This window comes from Bombus bifarius, unplaced genomic scaffold, assembly GCF_011952205.1.
Source record: "Bombus bifarius isolate JDL3187 unplaced genomic scaffold, Bbif_JDL3187 scf7180000008194, whole genome shotgun sequence".
In the NCBI taxonomy this organism is placed as follows: domain Eukaryota; kingdom Metazoa; phylum Arthropoda; class Insecta; order Hymenoptera; family Apidae; genus Bombus; species Bombus bifarius.
Genome location: NW_022884502.1, coordinates 724,943 through 744,972, shown reverse-complemented (window position 1 = coordinate 744,972; position 20,030 = coordinate 724,943). Strand labels below are relative to the sequence as shown.

At 36.3% G+C, this 20,030-nt stretch overlaps 4 protein-coding genes across 4 annotated transcripts; all 4 read left to right on the top strand.

The window, feature by feature from the left end:
* Positions 1–6,860, top strand: LOC117209767. Its single transcript, XM_033452122.1, has 7 exons — positions 1–540; positions 991–1,221; positions 1,320–1,654; positions 4,182–4,358; positions 5,086–5,560; positions 6,002–6,232; positions 6,334–6,860. The coding sequence occupies exons 1-7, from the start codon at positions 72–74 to the stop codon at positions 6,672–6,674; spliced, it is 2,259 nt and encodes a 752-aa protein (XP_033308013.1). The 5' UTR covers positions 1–71; the 3' UTR covers positions 6,675–6,860.
* Positions 6,861–10,024: 3,164 nt separating this feature from the next.
* On the top strand, positions 10,025–12,542 carry LOC117209864 (odorant receptor 47a-like). Its single transcript, XM_033452308.1, has 3 exons — positions 10,025–10,508; positions 11,145–11,375; positions 11,478–12,542. The coding sequence occupies exons 1-3, from the start codon at positions 10,040–10,042 to the stop codon at positions 11,816–11,818; spliced, it is 1,041 nt and encodes a 346-aa protein (XP_033308199.1). The 5' UTR covers positions 10,025–10,039; the 3' UTR covers positions 11,819–12,542.
* Positions 12,543–12,813: 271 nt separating this feature from the next.
* LOC117209863 (odorant receptor 22c-like) lies at positions 12,814–16,440 on the top strand. The gene is made up of 4 exons (XM_033452307.1): positions 12,814–13,753; positions 14,387–14,716; positions 15,187–15,583; positions 15,929–16,440. Exons 1-4 carry the CDS (start codon positions 13,619–13,621, stop codon positions 16,267–16,269), a joined length of 1,203 nt encoding a protein of 400 aa, XP_033308198.1. The 5' UTR covers positions 12,814–13,618; the 3' UTR covers positions 16,270–16,440.
* Positions 16,441–16,956: 516 nt separating this feature from the next.
* On the top strand, positions 16,957–19,655 carry LOC117209861 (odorant receptor 47a-like). The gene is made up of 4 exons (XM_033452305.1): positions 16,957–17,153; positions 17,686–18,160; positions 18,862–19,092; positions 19,194–19,655. Exons 1-4 carry the CDS (start codon positions 17,016–17,018, stop codon positions 19,532–19,534), a joined length of 1,185 nt encoding a protein of 394 aa, XP_033308196.1. The 5' UTR covers positions 16,957–17,015; the 3' UTR covers positions 19,535–19,655.
* Positions 19,656–20,030: the final 375 nt, after the last annotated feature.

Here is a 20,030-nt window from a genome sequence, read left to right as displayed (position 1 = left end):
CTTTTTACTTTTCAATTTGTGAACCTAATCAATATGGTTTCTGAGTGACTGAATTGGTTTTATAGCTACTCATGCTGATCATCGTGCAAATGGAGTTGTATTTAGACAGTAGCGACGCCAAGAAGAATCTGGATGCTCTACTATTAATTACCTGCGGCATTTTGGCGTTATCAAAGATCATACGTTTTCGCATTCAGCCTGATGGCCTTATTTCGAATTTTGTCTCGGCGGTTAAAGATTATAACGAACTAAAAGACCAAGAGAAACGAATGATAATGCGAAGACACGCTTATATGGGTAGACTGGTGTCTGCTAGTGTGATATTTTCTTCGTGCATCGGCTCGACTCTTTACTTGGCTATCCCTATGCTATCTGGAGATGAAGAAAAGGATATAGTTAACGTAACGAAAGGAAGTATAATGGATTACCCTATACCTTCCGAATGTGTAATGGCCCTTATACAATTGCCGGATAATTTGTTCTTTATGGTTTTTATCATAGAGTACTTGATGCTGTTGTTCACGAGCACTGGAAATCTAGGTAATGAATCGCCGTGTCCAATGAACCACCCATTGTCAGGAGCCATTCTAATTAATCCATAGATTTTAACGAAGAAGAAAGATTAATATCATTTTTTCAAACGCAAGGAACTGTTCTTTTATTTGCATTGGCTTCTTACAATCGATTTTATTCGCAATTTAATTTACATAAATATAGCACTCTATATCGAAAATAAACTCCAGACTCGGTATGACACAAAGTATAATGAGGAATTTGAACAGTTGGACGTGTATCTTGTGTGTATGCAATGCGCTTATACCTCCAGATGCCGAAATTAATTATTCGTTTTGGACAATGAAACTAAGAACGCAATAAAAAATGGAATTGATCAGTTTGGCTTCTGATTTGCTTGATTGGCTCGGTACATGTACAGATACTTGCCCAGAATAACGCAAGAATCTAGCTTATTTAGTTTGAAATATGAATTAGGAAGCGATACGTTGTTCTTCGGTATTATTTTTCACCTGTGCGGTCAGGTAGAAATTCTGAGATTAGAGTTCAATAGACTAGGTAATAAGAACGAAAGAACAATGGAAAGTTTCATCGTGTTAATCAAGAGGCACATTTATTTATTGAACCTAGCCCACATGCTCAACGAGACAATTAGCTCTATCTTGGTTATGCAACTATTCTCGAGCTGTGTGCTTATTTGTACAACCGGTGAGCGTTCTGATCTCGCTTAATAAAATAACACGAAGCCTGGTATAAGAATATTTGAATATCATTTATATATAGGTACAATATTCATCTATTTTTAGGATTTCAACTTATTCTCGATCTGAGCATCGGAAACATAGTCATGACGATGAAAGGATTTATAGTTCTGAACGCTATGTTGGTGCAACTATTTGCATACAGTTATGTGGGCGATTATTTAACGCGCCAAATGAAAGGTATCAGCGACTCGATATATTTTTGCAACTGGTACGATATATCGAAAAGTATGGCAAAAGATATTATTTACGTTATTATGAGAGCTCAATATCCAGTGTTCTTGAAGGCTGGCAATTTCTTTATCGTCAATATGGAAACGTATATGAGTATTCTGAAAACTTCTATGTCGTATCTTTCAGTCCTTCGAGTAATGGTAAATGCTTGAAGCGGTATGAACCTAATAAAGTACAATAAAATATAAAATATTTTCTTTCTGGTGTTTTAATATTCACTTCGTATACTCGAAATCAAATAGTTTTGGAATCGAATGTACGCAGTAGATCGTCTCAGTAGACTGTTATGGTCAATGATTCACGCAATTTTCGGTAGATGTTATTGCAGCATCGTTTGTTTATAGCCACTGACTAAGAACAGGATAGACGTGACATTACATGGGTGTTCGCGTCTCTGATTTTGAAATACAGAAAAAAAACCAAAGTTCATTTGTATTACGCTGTGGTCAAGGAACAGGAACACAACAAGAGCCGACTCTCCACATGGAAATCCACATGTAAAACAAGAAGGGCCTCTTCTGCGCAAGCAGGCACACGTATATGGATACATATAAACACTATGAATGCCTCAGACAGAGGCATTCAGAAACAAAATTTTATTTTGTGCCTGTATATTTTTATTCGTATGAAAACAGATCAAAGAAGAGGACATATGCACGTAAGTGGGCGTAAATGTTTTCGTGTGCGTGCTAGGATAAATCGTACGTCAAATCGAAGTAAGTAAACGAAAGTAGAGGTATGTCACTGAAGGGCTAATCATATAATAGTGTCTGGTTTCGCAAATACTCGTTAAGTTTATTGTAACACTATCACAAATCTTACTCCATTCAGTATTTTACATCATAAGTCAAATTTATATAATATTTCAAATGTAGAAATATATTGCATAAAAGAAATATAATAACTTGGTGCAGTCGATTAGTTTCTAATCATCTAGCTGACGTGCCTTACCTCTTTTCAGATCTTTTAACACTCGATGGACCCATAGATAGATCTTAACAATCCCTTGGAATTGAACTACTCGATGACAACATACTGCCTATTTTGCTAACTTTGCCTCATCCCATCTGCGTATTGGCACTGCAGACAATGTGTAACGTCGTCAATGTAATCGCTGATTGGGCCAATGGCGGATTATTCTTCAGCTTAAGGATAAATTCCCCCAAATACTCATTGCCAGGAGTCATGCTAATTAACTCCATAGATGTTGATGAAGAAAAAGTTTAACATCATTTTTCAAGTGCAATACAATTTGTTTTCACTTGTATCTGTCCTTTAAAATCACTCCTTAAAACTTTACATACGATTTTGTTTGCCATTTTACTTACATAAACATACATACCATTATATTCAGTTTTAACGTACATACTATGGTGTACTTTTTTCTAAATAATAATAATCAATAATATACATAAATATTAAAAAGTCAAAGAGTATATTTTTGTCCATATATTTTATTAAGACTCGTTTAAAATCTCAAAATCTATATAATTATTACCGATAAATCATAAATTTATCGCTTTTATCACCCTGCTACTTCCACTGTAAGAGAGTTAAATGTCTAGTATTTTCTAAACTCTGCCAAATCAAATTCGTGTAAAAACAAGTATAATTGGTATATTACCTTGATCACCGCAGCCTGTGTATTGTATTCAAAACCAGATTTCGTGTTCCTGGTTTGCTTGAGCACGAGAGAGCACAAGCGTCGGTGCATAAAAAAGCTTCATCTTGATGATGAGATTACTCCAACAGTCGTGCAAAATATAACATTAGTCTTACCGACTTTTTGATAAATTCGATTTTCAGACCACTTTCTTATTCGTCCTCTCACTTTTTAAATCCGGCAAAATGCTACATCATATCTATCCCTTGCACCGGTTCTTTCCTCGATGGACGTTTGGTTTGGATCCAATTTTAGTGTGCTGTGCTGAAATTTACTGCATTCCTCCCAGGAATTACCCTTTGTAAACCCTCGAGCAACAAAGGCGATATTACTCTTATTCAGCGAAGAAGAGCAACGATATTTTCTCTCACGTAAGACGCAAACTTTCACACAAATAAATGCGCACGGAGCACACTTTAGTCTGTTGAATACCGAGTATACAACTGTTTGGATCAATGCACGCGATTAAATAAGTAATTTTGATGCAATTTTGAGAAACTCCGAACACGATCTTACCCTTCGCTTGCGTTCAAACATAATCGATTGCAATTTAGACGTTTCACTTCTACTACTTTCCCTGTAGCACAGGGTATCTTCTTACTATAAGAAAATAGATTTTCGTTCTTTACATTTACTTACATACCGTTGCAACTCGCATCTAATAGTTTGCATGAAAGTTAAATATTCTTCGAAAACACAGACCAATTTTCGAAAGGCATGATCTATTTAACAATTTACCATAGGAGTTCGATATTCTTTGAAAACAGAGACCAATTTTCGAAACGGAAGATGCTGAACGACGGAAAATGCAGTATTAATCGTACAGCAGGTCGGCAATAACGTATTTACCTGCGAAGTAACTGCCACTGGAATTTCCTTGGAAATGTGCACATGGCATAGAATTGGTAACCTATTGGACGGCAGATAATTGAGCGATTACAGTGAAATAAAAGATAAGAAAATACACACAATTTGTTAATATATGGGAAGAAAGAAAGGTACGGTACTAGCGTCGACGTAGAATTATTTCTCGATTTTCGTTTTCGAGGATGAAGGAGTCGTCGAGGAAAGACTTCGCTTACGCGATGACACCGATGAAGATCGTATCGTGGCCTGTTGGTACCTGGCCTCTTCAAAATTACGGTATTTTTTCCGCTATGCGTGGCATCATCGTGATCTCTCTTGTGGTATGAAACTTTTTTGATACTGTTTCGATGTGAATATGTTTGCATTTCGTTATACAGAATCGAGAACAAAAATAAGTGGACAAACTAATGGAACTAATTGTGGTGTTATATATGTAGATACATTTTATTTTTTATTGTATATCGTATAGTACATAGATTATTTAGCAAATAATTAAAAGCTATAATTAAATTATTTAGCAAATAAATAAATAAAATTAATTTTTGTATAAACAAGCCGTATCTGACGAAACAAAATTGATGTTTGGTTTTTCTTTCGTAAGGTTTGCTGAACATTTAACTAAACTTTAAATGTCAATTAAATACTCGGCGGAAGATTGGAGTTACTTTTTCGGAAAACACTTTGACATTTCGGTAGAATATTTCGAATTACCACAATACTTGTTTCCATTACCTGTCTATTTACTTTTATCCGAATGTGTTAATAAACATTCTGAAAATCACTTTAATCCGCTACATTTTTTGTTAATTCCACAATTTTACTATTACTCTACACTATTTACGTTCTTCTTGAAAGACAAATGTCTTATTTCTATCGATTTATTTGTGACAAGCGGATTGTGTAAATAATAATGAATTCAAAGGTAAATTAAAGAAGCAAATTTTAATAACTCCATCGCTCTTTTTACTTTTTTCATTTGCGAGCCTAATCAATAGGATTTCCGAGTAGCTGAAATTGGCGCTTTTAAGAGTTTTCGTTCTTTTACAGTTGCTAATGCTAGCGATCTTACAAATGGAAATGTACTTAGACAGCGGCGACGCCGGAAAAAACGTGGACGCTTTGATATTAATAACAAGCGGCGTTGTGGCCTTGTCAAAAATTATATGGTTTCGTATTCGACCTGCTGGCCTTATTTCGAATTTTACTTCTGCGGTTAAGGATTATGAAGAATTGGAGGGTCAGGACAAACGATTGATAGTACGAAAACACGCTTATATAGGCAGAGTAGCATCTGCCACTGTGATATTTTCTTCGTATATCGGCTCCACTCTTTACATGACTATTCCTATGCTGGCTGGAAATGAAGAAAAAGATATAGTTAACGTAACAGAAGAAAGTACAACGGATTACCCTATACCTTCCGAATATGTAATGGACGTTATACAATTGCCGGATAATTTGTACTTTATGGTTTTTATCATAGAGTACTTGATGCTGTTGTTCACGAGCACTGGAAATCTAGGTAATGAATCGGGTGTTCAATGAATCACCCATTGTCAGATGCCATGCTGATTAATCCATAGATTTTAACGAAGAAGAAAGATTAACATCATCTTTTTAAATGCAAGGAACTGATTCTTTTATTTGCATTGGCTTCTTACAATCAGTCCTTAAGACTTGACGTACGATTTTCTTCGCAATTTTAATTAAATAAATATGGTACTCTATATTGAAAATAAACCCTCGGCTCAGTATAACGCAAAGTATAATAAGGAATTTGGATGTGCGTATGTAACGTGTTTAAACTCTCAAATGTTGAAACTAATTATTCGTTTTGGACAATGAACTTAAAGAACGCGATAAAAGATGGAATTGATCAGTTTGGCTTCTGAAAGATACATATAAAGATATTTGCTCAGAGTAGTGCAAGAATCTTGCTCATTCGGTTTGTAATATGAATTAGGAAGCGATTCGTTGCTCTTCGGTATCATTTTTCACCTGTGCGGCCAAGTAGAAATTTTGAAGTTGGAATTCAATAAACTGGGCAACGAGAACGAAAGAATAATGGAACGTTTCATCGTATTAATCAAGAGGCATGTGTACTTATTGAACCTGGCCAAGATGTTGAACGAGACGATCAGCTCTGTCTTGGTCGTGCAACTATTCACGAGTTGTATACTTATTTGTACCACGGGTGAACACTTTTACCTCATTTAATGAAATCATATGAAGCTCGATGGCATAAGTTTATTTAAATACGATCAATGTGTTTGAACGATTTGTATCTATTTTTAGGATTTCAATTTATTCTCGATCTGAGCGTTGGGAACATCGTCATGGCGATGAAAACATTGATAGTAATGAGCTGTCTGTTGGTTCAATTGTTTGCATACAGTTACGTGGGCGAATATTTAAAGCGTCAAATGGAGAGCGTCGGCGACTCTGTGTACTTCTGCAGCTGGTATCATATACCGAAAAATGTGGCAAAAGGTATCGTTTTTGTCATTATGAAAAGCCAAGATCCAGTTTCCTTGAAGGCTGGGAAATTCTTTATCGTCAATATGGAAACGTACATGAATATTCTGAAAACATCGATGTCGTATCTTTCAGTCCTTCGAGTAATGGTAAATCCTTGAAATGTTGTTAATATAATAAAGCAGAATAAAATATTAAATATTATACTTTCAATGATTCAATATTCGTTTCAAATTCATTTAGAGTTGAATGTGCGTAGTAGATAGTCTCGGTAAGCTGTTATGATCAAGTGTCTTTTGTGTGTAGCCATTGACTAAAGACAGGATTGACGTGACGACTTGACATTGAATGGAACTTTATGGCTCAGGTTGTGAAATAACTAGAAAAAATCTGAGTGTTTCTTGCAGCCTCTCCGAATTGCTACTGCGAACGTAGGAAAATTATATTCGTCCCGATCGTCAACAATGACGAAGTCAGTAGCTACGAAGGGATCTTCCTTTGTCGAACTCTCGAAAGAAAATTTGTCCCGTCGCATAACTGACAGCTATGAAACGCCACGTGCATAAGTCGAATTGTCAGCATGCGGTAATTGGGATAACATGTTCCTGTATACGGTATATTCAGTTTTAACGTATACACTACTATGTATTTCAATTTTCGACGATTAAGATATATAAGATTTATACCAAAGACACCAGAATGGAAGATATACGAAAAAATACATAATTCAAAACACTTTTACCCATATATTTTATAAAGAATCATTCAAGATCCCGAGATCTATAAAATGATTATGAAAGGTCACATATTTACCACTTTGACTACCTTGCTACTTCTTTTGTTGAAGGATTAAATACCTAGTTTCCTCTAAACTGTCAAATCAAGTTCATGTATAATTGGCATATTACCTTGATCATCGTATCACGTGTATTTAATGAAAAATCTGGTTTAGTGATCGTGGTGTGTTTGAGTACAAGAGGAAACATCGGTGAATTGCAAACGTTTCTCCAGATGGTAACGTTGCTCATACAATTCTATAATACCTTTACGCCCACATAGGCGATGCCTCGATCCAAAGAGTTTGCAGTTTATCCTGTTATCAACCTTGAGAACATAGCAAGGGATCTGACACTGATAGTATCAACCGTGTGAACTTGTCGATCTACGTAACAGCTGAGAAATTCCTCTCGATGAACACATTCGCTTTCAAAGAAATACACGTGAAAATCATTGATCGCGAGTGCTACATATATATAGTAAACTTCCGTACAGTACCAAGCACCCGGTAAGGCTCCCTCGTTGAACACTCCATCGTCTCCCCCATTGCACTGGGGTGAGTTTCCCGCTTGGGGTTCTAGTGTTCCCCCTGACACATCGCGAAGTACGAGGGATTAATAACGTAACCTGTTCCATCGGATATTACCAATTCAATAATGGAATTTTTATATTCTTGATATCTTTCACATTACATATTTACTAACGTAGTTGTGAGATTTTTCCGACTGAAATAACACCGAACACGATATAATTTAAATCACGTTTACAGATATGTAATAGACGAAAGGAACAAAGTTAAATTTACTAAATGAGCAAATATTGATTAATTAAGAAATCCTCAAAATTACATGGGTAAAAGTTTTATTCGAGAAAAAAGAATTGAATATAACGTTTGTCTCACCGATTTCTTGATCCGGGGAAATGACAAGCCGTATCTATCCGTAGCACTGGTTACTCCCTCGATGAACATTTGGCTTGCCCAATTTTGTTCGATTTTAGGATACTATGCAGAAGTTTTTGTACATTCCTCTTGAGAATTACGCTTGGCAACCTGTCGCACAACAAAGGCAATGTTACTGTTACTCGACGAAGAAGAGCAACGAAATTTTCTCTTACGTAAGACTCAAACATTCGCAAAAATAACTACGCACGAAGCATGCTTTGGTCTGTTGACACGGAGCATACAACCGTTTGTATCAATGTACACGAATAAATAAGTAATTTTAGTGCAATTTTGAGAAACACCGACCACGATCGCACCCTTCGCCCGCGTTGAAAATAATCGATTGCAATTTAGACGTTTCAATTCTACCACTTTCCTTAGAAGAAAGGCTATCTTCTTACCATAAGAAAATAGATCATCGTTCTATGCGATACTTACATATCGCTACAACCCTACTCTAATAGTTTACTATGAAAGTTGAATATTCTTTGAAAATACAGACCAATTTTCGAAACACAAGTAGTTCAACAGCTATGAAAGTTGAACATTCTTTGAAAAGTAGAACTAATTTACAAAACGAATGGCTCTGTACGACAGGAAACGCGATATTACTCGTACGAAAACTTGGCAATAAAGTATTTACGTACGAAGCAATCGCCTCCTCCCTCCCCCACTGAATTTTCCATAAAATACGCAGGCAACGTAGAAATGGTAAGTTACTGAACGATGGATAATCGAGCAATTATAATAGAATAAAAGATAAACCGACGAATAGGGATATAATTTGTTGTATGCGGGAAGGAAGAGTAGGATGGTATTCACGATAACGTGGAACTGTTCGTCGATCTTCATCTTGCGAGGATGAAGGCCTCATCGCGTAAAGACTTCGCTTACGCGATGACTCCGTTGAAGATTGTGTCGTGGCCTGTAGGTACCTGGCCTCTTCAAGACTACGACATCTTCTCAGCTATGCGTGGCACCATAGTGATCTTTCTTATGGTATGAAACTTTTTTGATACCGTTTCGATGTGAATACGTTTGCAATTCGTTATACAGAATCAAGAAGATAAATAAGTGGACAAACTAATGGAACTAATTGTAGTGTTATATATGCAGCTACATTTTATTTTTTATTGTATATCATATAATACATAGATTATTAGGAAATAATTAAAAGTGATATTTATACTTTTGTATAAACAAGCCGTATCTGACGAACCAAAATTGACGTTTGGTTTTTCTTTCGTAAGGTTTGTTGAATATTTAACTAAACTTTAAATGTCAATTAAATACTCGGTGGAAGATTGGAGTTATTGTTTCGGAAAACACTTTGACATTTCGGTAGAATATTTCGAATTATCACAATACTTGTTTCCATTACCTGTCTATTTACTTTTGCCCGAATGTGTTAATAAACATTCTGGAAATCAAGTAATTCTACGATTTTACTATTACTCTACGCTATTTACGTTCTTCTTGAAAGACAAATGACTTGTTCCTATAAATCCTTGTATGAAGGAAATTATGTGAATAATAGTAAATTAAAAGGTAAATTTAAAAGAACTCATTTTTATATCTTCATCGCACTCTTTACTTTCTAATATGTAGATTTAACCAGCCCAAATGCAGACGAGCAACTTTTGTATGCCTCTCTTCGTTTTCCCAGTTAAGAAATACGAAGGCAGAGATCTGATCTTAGCGATATCACGCGAACGAAAGTCGTTTCTCTGCATGCGGCGTCAAAAAATGACTTTTGAGTAGCTGAAATTGACACGTTTAAAAGTTGTCGTTCTTTCACAGCTATTAATGCTACTGATCGTGCAAACGGAGATGTACTTCGACAGAAGCGATGCCGAAAAAAACCTTGACGCCCTACTATTAATTGCCTGTGGTATTTTGGCGGTGTCAAAGATTATGTGGTTTCGTATTCGACCAGCTGGACTTATTTCGAATTTTACCTCGGCAGTCAAGGATTATAACGATTTGGAAGATCAAGAGAAACGGGCGATAATGAGGATGCACGCTTATATGGGCAGAGTGGTGTCTGGCAGTGTGATCATTTTCGCGTATGTTGCCACGGTTCTTTTCATGATTGTGCCTGTGCTAGCTGGTGTGGAAGAGGAAGATATATTTAACGTAACGGAGGAAGGTGTACCGGATTACCCTATGCCTTCCGAATATGTAATGGAACTTATAAAAATGCCAGATAATTTATACTTTATAGTTTTTATCATAGAGTGCCTGATGCGGCTATTAGTAAGCACTGGAAATTTAGGTAATGAATTCTCATATCAAATGAATCCATCACTGTCAGAAGCCATACCAATCGTTTCCATAAATTGAAATGTAAACGAGAGTGATAAGAATGAGCATTGTTTGTCAAAACTTCAAAACTTTCATCGCAATTAACGATTATAACTTATTTGCTCCTAGCGATTAGAAAAGAGGTATTAGACGAACTTGCTTGATTTCACGTATTATAGTAGAATACATAACTCCGTATTAACAATCCTTTTGTATGTGAATGTGTGGAGAAAATATAAAGGTCATTGTTTTTAAGTCGAATGAAATGTTTCTTTCGTTCACATTATCCCTTTATGGCAAACCATTGAAACTCCACACGCCAAGAACTTTCGCCACTTTACTTACATAGACATTGCATTTGGTATCAAATATGAAGCGCCAATATTAGAATAACTGAAAGCACATTATCAGAGAATTACACAGTTGGACTTGTACTTCTTGCGTATGCGGTGTGTCTACAACCTCAGATATTGAATACTAATCATTCAGTTTGAAAAATGATATCGAGAACTTGGTTCAAGAAGTTTGGCTTCTGATAGGCTCGAGTACCCATATTTGCTCTAAATAGCTCAAGAACCATGCTTATTTACTTTAAATTATGTATTAGGTAGCGATTCGTTGTTCTTCGGCATCACTTTTCATCTGTGCGGTCAAGTGGAAATTCTAAAACTAGATTTCAATAGACTAGGCAACGAGAACGAAAGAACCATGGAACATTTCATCGTATTAGTCAAGAGGCATGTCTACTTACTGAACTTGGCCAAAATGCTGAACGAGACGATCAGCTCTATCTTAATCGTGCAACTATTCGCGAGTTGTATACTTATTTGTACAACCGGTGAACATTCTACCTCTTTTAATGAAATGACACGAGGCCCAATGGCATACATTTATTTAAGTATGATTAATGCGTTGGATTTATTTTTTTGTCTGTTTTTAGGATTTCAATTTATTCTCGATCTGAGCGTTGGAAACATCGTCATGGCGATAAAAACATTTATAGTACTAAGCACTCTGTTGGTGCAATTGTTTGCATACAGCTACGTGGGCGAATATTTAAAGCTTCAAATGGAAGGCGTCGGTGACTCGGTGTATTTCTGCAGTTGGTACGATATACCGACAAGTATAGCAAAAGATATTATTTATGTCATTATGAGAAGTCAAGATCCAGTTTCCTTGAACGCTGGCAAATTCTTCACCGTCAACATGGAAACGTACATGAGTATTCTGAAAACTTCGATGTCGTACCTTTCAGTGCTTCGAGTAATGGTAAATGCTTGAAGTGGTATTAGTCCAATAAAGCACAATACAGTAATAAATATTATACTTTTGATGATTCAATATTCATTTCAAATATTTGAAATCAAATTGATTTGGAGCCGAATGTGCGCAGTAGATCGTCTCAGTAGACTGTTACAATCGATACTTCGCCCAATGACCAATAGATGGTATTGCAGCGTCGTTTGTGTGTAGCGTTCCGGATCGGCTACTCTATCGCATACCTACTTTACCGACATAGGGCAAAGATTTGAGTAGTCTTTAAACTTCGATTTTTAGTAACAAATATCTAGAGACTGTTCAACGAAACGAGAGAGTAGACATGAATAAAATGTGATCGCTATGGCTGCAACTATTGGCTATATAACACAATGTATTATTTACATTTACATTACTTACTTACAGACTGACGATATCATCGAATAATGAGATCAAATTCGAATAATGATCATTTCGATTAACGATTATCTCCACTGCATGCTGCACTGTGTAACAGGTTCGAAATTGTACGGTCAGGTGCTAAGATTTCGATAATTTTAATTTTATTATCAACGCCTTAACACTCGTACCCGTGACACATAGAGTGCCACGAAACTATGTATTTTAACGCTTATACAAACATTTTATGAATGCATTATACTATGTGTTATACTTCCACATTCTGAAATTTCATTAATGCTGAAATGAGATTTGATTTTCACGATTATATTGGCAAAGTTTGATGCAAATCTCGTAATATATAGATGCACAAAATATATTTATTTTATGCTTAAGATATCTATCTATACTAATATCTTAGTAAATACATGTTTTCAATAAATATCTTGTAATTTCTGCAATCATGCGTTGCATGACGCACGTATAACAATCATAACATACACAAATGTTTTCTATGATAAGCATTCATAAGCATTCTATCTTACTTTGTTTCGAACTTTACCAATGTCATCATGATAACGAATGAACTAATGTAAATTGTCTACCTAGCACGATTCTTCCTTGTACATTCCTCGCAATTTCGATAAAAACCTGGCAGCCAAGAGGATTAATAACTCACCCCTTAAATCAGTCGTACAGCTGTTGAAGTAACTTCTCTCCAGTTTCGATTGCGTTAAAAAATACGGTAACGTTTAGTTACACAAGCGTGTTATTAACCTTGAAAAACACCATTGAGAGATCAGAATTCTTATTTCCAACTACATCTTGCTTCATGAACTCCGATGCTCGATGCGGAATACAGGATTTTCGCTACGATGCACTAAGCTCTACAATGTCAAAATGTTCTTCTCTATTATCTTTACTGTTGTTCTTTTATCTCGCTTCATTTCTCATGAACAATACACGATATCTATTACGCAATTTGAATACTCGGCTCTACAATGTCACATAATGTTTTTCTATATTAACTACATTCTTTGATCTCTTTTGATTTCTTGGAGACAACATGGCATGTCTGTGACTTCATTCGCCGCTTCCTTAATAATTAATAGTATTCATGTTTGAGAAAACCATAAAGCTTCCGGAAACAGTTGCAACCACAGTCTTCTACCATCTGTTCTACCATCTTATTTCGGGTTGTTTCTCTACATTTTTTGTTGTATGAAAATATAGGTTTGTTCAAACTGTCCTGAGTGCCGTATGCATGAATAATAGATCAAAGAAGAGAACGTATGCACGTAAGTGGGCGTGACTGTCTTCGTGTACGCGCCACGATAAATCATACGTCGAATCGAAATAAACGAAAGTAGTAGAGAGGAGTGTCATTGAGAGGCATACCTCGCAGTAAAGTCTGTTTTAAAAAAAATGCGCGAGAAGGTAGCAATCGAGGAGTACGTACGGAATTTTCTAGTGCAGGAGACGTTGTTGAAAGTAGTTGGTATTTGGCCCACGAGAAACGGATCCTCTTTTGGTCGATGGATTTTCGCGATGATGACGCAAGTAAGTTTGAAAACGTAGTAAAGAGCAGGCTTGGGCATTATTTAAATACAGTTGAGCTTCATTTATATGAACTTGTTGGGTACAAATAGTTTATACAATAGGAGTTCGCTGATTCTCTCTACTATCTGTGATTTTTTGTTCACACTCAAATTCAAATTCACGTTCACGCTCAAATTAGTAGATTCAAATAGCGAAACCCTGTCTAATCGGTCATTGATTAAAATTTAATTGGAATAAGTGGGGTTTATCTAAACGAAATTCTACCGAACAATAGAGCGTCGTTTATCGGAAGGCCGGAGGACAATGCCATACGACTCAAATGTAATCGAAATTAAAACAATTGCAAGAGCAAATGTCATTTCATTATAAAACGAATCGTCTGTATTATTCGTAACTTGAATATATTCGAAACACGAAGCTTGAAATGCAAATTAACATTAAAACGAAACTCACTTTACTTAAAAGAAGCAATTAGGATAGACAATTATTTGAAGACGATTACGTTGTTTCTACAATAAAAATAATTCATTATTTTTGTATCTTCGTTTAAACAAAAATTTGCCCAAGCATGGTAAATAATCGTCGAATATCAGAGATCGGCTAGATCTTCCTAGGAATCCTTTCCGTAATTAGATCAGTACTATCTACAGCCTGTCTCTGGAAGTTTATCGTCACTGTCTCGACATCGACGACACGATGGATGCGTTCGTCATGGATCTTTCTTCCATCGTCAGCCTCGCGAAACTGTTCATCATGCGCCGGAATTCGAAGCACGCTTACGTTCTTATAAATTCAGTTCTGAAGGACTGGTCGGCTGTTGATGATTCTCGTCATGAAGATATTATGACAAAATACTATAAAAGAGGACGGATCGTTTCATTGACAATACTGTATCTCGGTTATGCCTCTGGATTGTCTTTCATCGTCAAAGCATTGCCCTTTGGAGAGATTCTGCCGTTCAAGGTTCGACTAAATTCCACGTTAGACTGCGGATGTTTATGAAAACTCAGATAGTGAATTTAAATAGAGATTCGTATTATTCACTGTTTGTTACAATAAACACTTTGGATGTTATTATGTTCTTAGACATCATGTGCACTCTGTATAAAAACACAGCCATAAATATTAGGACACCTTCTCGTTGCACGTATTAAGAAATTACAATGAAATTTACTCTATTTCGTATCTTACACGGTAAGACATATTGTATGTATGTAAATACTTGAAAAATAAAAACAACGAAATACATGGAATTTGTAAATGTTAGCTAATGTCCTGATACTAATGGCCGCATGATTGTATATTTCGATGTATTTGTAATATAGAAGTACATCGTATAAGAGAAATATAAAACTTCAAAACGAAGATTATTTTTTCGCGTAAAACAATCGATTCCTAATTTTTTAACTGTAACGTGCCTTACCTCTCTTCAGATGTTCCAAAACTCGGCGAATTCATCGGCAAATCTAAAAGGTTCCTTGGAAATGAATTATTTCCTGGCAAGCTATTGTGTGTTTGGCTCGCTACCACTGCTCCAGCAGATCTGCGTATTGATATTGCAGGCAATGCACATTTTCGTCAACGCGGTTGCTCATTGCGCCAACGATGGATTATTCTTCAGCTTAACGATGCATCTCTGTGGCCAGTTCGAGGTTCTCAAGATGAATTTTAGCAAGTTCGAGCTGCAGCAATTTGGCTGCCACAAAAAGCTTCGATTTCTCGTGAAACGACACTGTCAGCTCCTGATGCTGGCCAATGATCTCGAGCAAACCTTCAATATGATCATTCTCGTACAGCTACTGATGAGCGCCTTGTTGATTTGCGTCGAAGGTAAACATATGCTATTTTTACTTCCTTTTTACCTATTTTCTTCATTTTCCCTGTAATATGAAATTGATAGTATCATATATGACAATCCAATGCACTGTCCACAACAGCAATACCGACGATTAAAATATAAGACCAGTACCAACAAAATCGAATTAGAAGATATACGAAACGATACAAAATTCAAAACGCAAACTCTAATCCACGTATTTTATAAGTAATTAAAAATCCCAACAATGCACCGGTACAGATGTATAAAATTAATATGAAAAATCGCGTCATTTTGATCAAATTCATGTAAAAACAGACCAAAGAGTAATTAATACGTTACTTTGATTATCATATCAGGTTTCGTGTTCCTGGTCTGTCTGGCCACGAGAGACAACGTCGGTGCATTGAAAAGCGTCGTTCTGATGGTGACGTTACTTATACAGCTGTACCTTTACGCGTATGCAGGCGACGTTCTCGAGTCTCGATCCAATGAGATAGCGCATAGCGTCTACGATTCGCCTTGGTATCAACCTCGAGGACACGTAGCAAGGGATTTGATGATGATAATCAACCGCGGACACAGATCGTACCACGTGACAGCTGGGAAATTCCTCTCGATGAACATGTTCACATTCAAAGAAATTCTGAGGTCATCAGCTTCCTATTTGTCTGTTCTGAAAGTAATGATGGACACGTGAAAACCATTTGATCGCGAGTGCTATGCATTTCTTTCGCGACCCTCGATACATCTAAGACTCAAACCTTCACAAACATACCTATGCACGAAGCATGCTATAATCAATTAATCATGAGTATACAATGGTTTGGATCAGTGTATGTGAATAAATAAGAATTTTTCTAGAGTGCAATTTTAAGACAAACTGATTACGAACGTCCCATCGTTTGAGTTGAAAGTAATCGATTGCAATTTACTCGTTTCAGTTCTTCTACTTTCCTTAGAAGAAAGGGTATCTTCTTACTATAAGAAAATAGATCTTCGTTCTTTCCGTCTTTCCTTACATATCGCTGGAACCCTATTCTGATATTTAGCTATGAAAGTTGAATAGTCTTTGATAATACAGACCAATTTTCAATACGTATGATCTTTTTAAGAATTTATCATATAAGTTGGATATTATCTATAAATACAGATCAATTTTTGAAACGGGTGGTGCTGCTTGATGGAAACCGCGGTGTTACCCGTACAATAGCATAGCAATATAGCATTCACCTACGAAGTAACTCCCCTCTCCCATTACAATTTTCTTGGAAATGTACAGTTGACGTAGAAGTGGTAACTTACTGGCGGTGGATAATAAAGCAATTACAGTAGAATAAAAGATGAACCAAGAAATAGAAACACAATTCGTAAACATGTGGGAAGAAGGAAAGGGAAGGTGTTCACGATTGCGTGGAGTTATTTGTCAATCTTCGTCCTGTCAGGATGAAGGTGTCGACGAGTAAGGATTTCGCTTACGCGATGACTCCGTTGAAAATCTTGTCGTGGCCTGTAGGTACTTGGCCTCTTCAAGACTACGATGTCTTCTCCGCTATACGCGCTATAATTGCGACTTTCTTTCTGGTATGAAACTCATACTATTATTCTATGCGAAGTTAATATGTGTGTTATCCACACGAGAACAAAAGTGAGTAGACAATTAGGTGGAACTATTAGATCTAAAGTTATACGAAGTTAAATTTTATATATCATAGTATACACAAAGATTATTTAAAAAATAGTTGAAATGATATTTTCATTTTTACATAATTGAACTGTGTTTTATGAAAATACATACATACATATTTCTGTCAACTGACTTTTCTCCGAACGTGCTAATGAACTTTCCAAAAGGTCTGCATTGATTCGCGCCACTCTTTGTACTCATTATTGTTCTCTTTCCTGAGAAATAAATATTTCTATAAATCAAGAGTAGAACATTTCCGAAAAATTTAAGGCAAGGAAATTGTGCAAACAACAAGGAATTTAAAGATAGACTGAAATAGCCAAAGTTTCTAACTTCGTTGGTCTTTTTACTTTCCAATTTGTGCACTTAATGAATATGGTTTCCGAACAGCTGAAATTGGCACGTTTAAGGATTGTCGTTCTTTTGTAGCTGTTAATGATAACGATCGTGCAATCGGAGATGTACTTAGACAACAGTGATGCCGAGAAAAATCTGGACGGTCTAGTATTCATTACCTGCGGCAGTTTGGCAGCGTCAAAGGTTATACGGTTTCGTATTCGGCCTGCTGCCCTTATTTCCAATTTTACGTCCGCGGTCGAGGATTATAACGAATTGCGGGACGAAGAGAAACGAGTGATAGTGCGAAAACACGCTTATATGGCCAGAGTGGCCAGTGCCAGTATGATATTTTTCGCGTATTTCAGCTCGATTCTTTTCATAACTGTGCCAATGCTGGCTGAAGAAGAAGAGAAAGATATACTTAACGTAACGGAGGAAAGTACATCGGACTATCCCATACCTTCCGAAAATGTAATAGCACTTGTAAAAATACCGGAAAATTTATACTTCATTGTTTTTATCATAGAATACTTGATGCTGCTATTCACGAGCACTGGAAATCTAGGTAATGTACCATCGTGTCTTACGAATTGCTGGTTGTCAGAAGCCACGCTAGTTAACTCCATAAATTGAAATGTAACGATGAATGATAAGTACGAACATCATTTGTTAAAATGTACTTTGCCATTACAATTGCTTTGCTTTTGGCGATAGAAAGAGAAAGCATTAGACGAAACTCGATTAACTTATAGGGGCACGTAATCTGGAATTAATACTTCCTTTCTAGGGGAATGTTATAGCAAAAAGTACGTAATGTGTGGTCAACTTCATTTCTTTAAATGGAATTAAATTTTTTGTTTTATTTACATTACACTAAACCGCTAAAACGTAACTCTCTATTTGTATTCGCCATTTCTCTTATCATACTTTGTACGAAAAATGGGCTGTCGACATTAGAATAACTGACGGTTTAGTCAGGTGTATGTAGCGTGCCCGTAATATATGTTCAACGTGAGCTTATCCAGCGTTGAATGTGTGTTTCGTCTCATGCATGTCCAACACGTGATTAATGTGCATTTAATGTATTCTATGTTCCAAGAATTTGCGCTTTTGCAATGTCGAAGAGAAATTATTCACTTTGGACAATTAAATCAAGAACGGTATGCCAATTGCAATTGACTGGCTTGGCTTCTGAGAGGCTGAAATACCGATACTTGCTCAGGGTAGTTTAAGGATCTTACTCATTTATTTTGAAATATAAATTAGGAAGCGATTCGTTGTTTTTCGGTATCACTTTTCACCTGTGCGGTCAGGTAGAAATTCTGAAACTAGATTTCCAGAGACTGAAAATCGAGAGCGAAAGAACGAGGGAACACTTCAACGTATTAACCAAGAGGCATATCTACTTAATTAACCTGGCCAATATGCTGAACGAGACCATCAGCTCTATCTTGGTTATGCAACTATTCACGAGTTGTATACTTATTTGCACAAGCGGTGAACATTCTTACCTCACTCGATAAAATGACACAAAGCCCGATGGCAAAAGTTTATTTAAATACGATCAATATATTGGAATGATATGCATCTGTTTTTAGGACTTCAGTTCATTCTCGCTCTGAACATGGGAAACATCGTCATGGTTGTAAAAACATTTATAGTACTCAGCACTCTCATGGTACAATTGTTTGCATACAGTTACGTGGGCGAATATTTAAGGCGTCAAATGGAAGGCATAGCTGACTCGATGTATTTCTGCAACTGGTACGATATACCGAAAAGTGTGGCAAAAGATATTATTTATGTCATTATGAGAGCTCAAGAGCCAGTTTTCCTGAGAGCAGGACAATTCTTCGTTGTTAATATGGAAACGTACACGAGTATCATAAAAACGTCTATGTCATATCTTTCAGTTCTTCGAGTTATGGTAAACGCTTGAGGTTGTGTATAATATAAAAATCCAGAGAGTTATATTTATCTAATAAAGCTCAATAAAATATTTAATGTATTAAGTTAATCGAATGTGCGCAACAGATTCTCACTAGGCTGTTATAGTCAATATCTCGTGCAATGACAAATAATGAATTGTGTATATGTATATGTACGTACATATTTAAATACATAATACTGTTAAATTATGGTAGGTGACGTAGGACGATTTGATAACGCACTGAAAACAATAATGGTGCTCCTCGTAAAAGATGAAATATATAACTTATACTACGTTCTATTACATTCAGTAGCCCGGAAATAATTAGCCATAAAGCCAAATATAATTAGTATATTACCTTTATCATCACATCAAGCTTCTTATTATTGGTCTGCCTGAACACGCATGCCATCATCGGTCTTGCACTGAAAGCTGTCGACCTGATGTTGAAGTTGCCTATAAAGCTGCAGCTTTACGTTTACGCGGGCGATACTGTCGGGTCTCG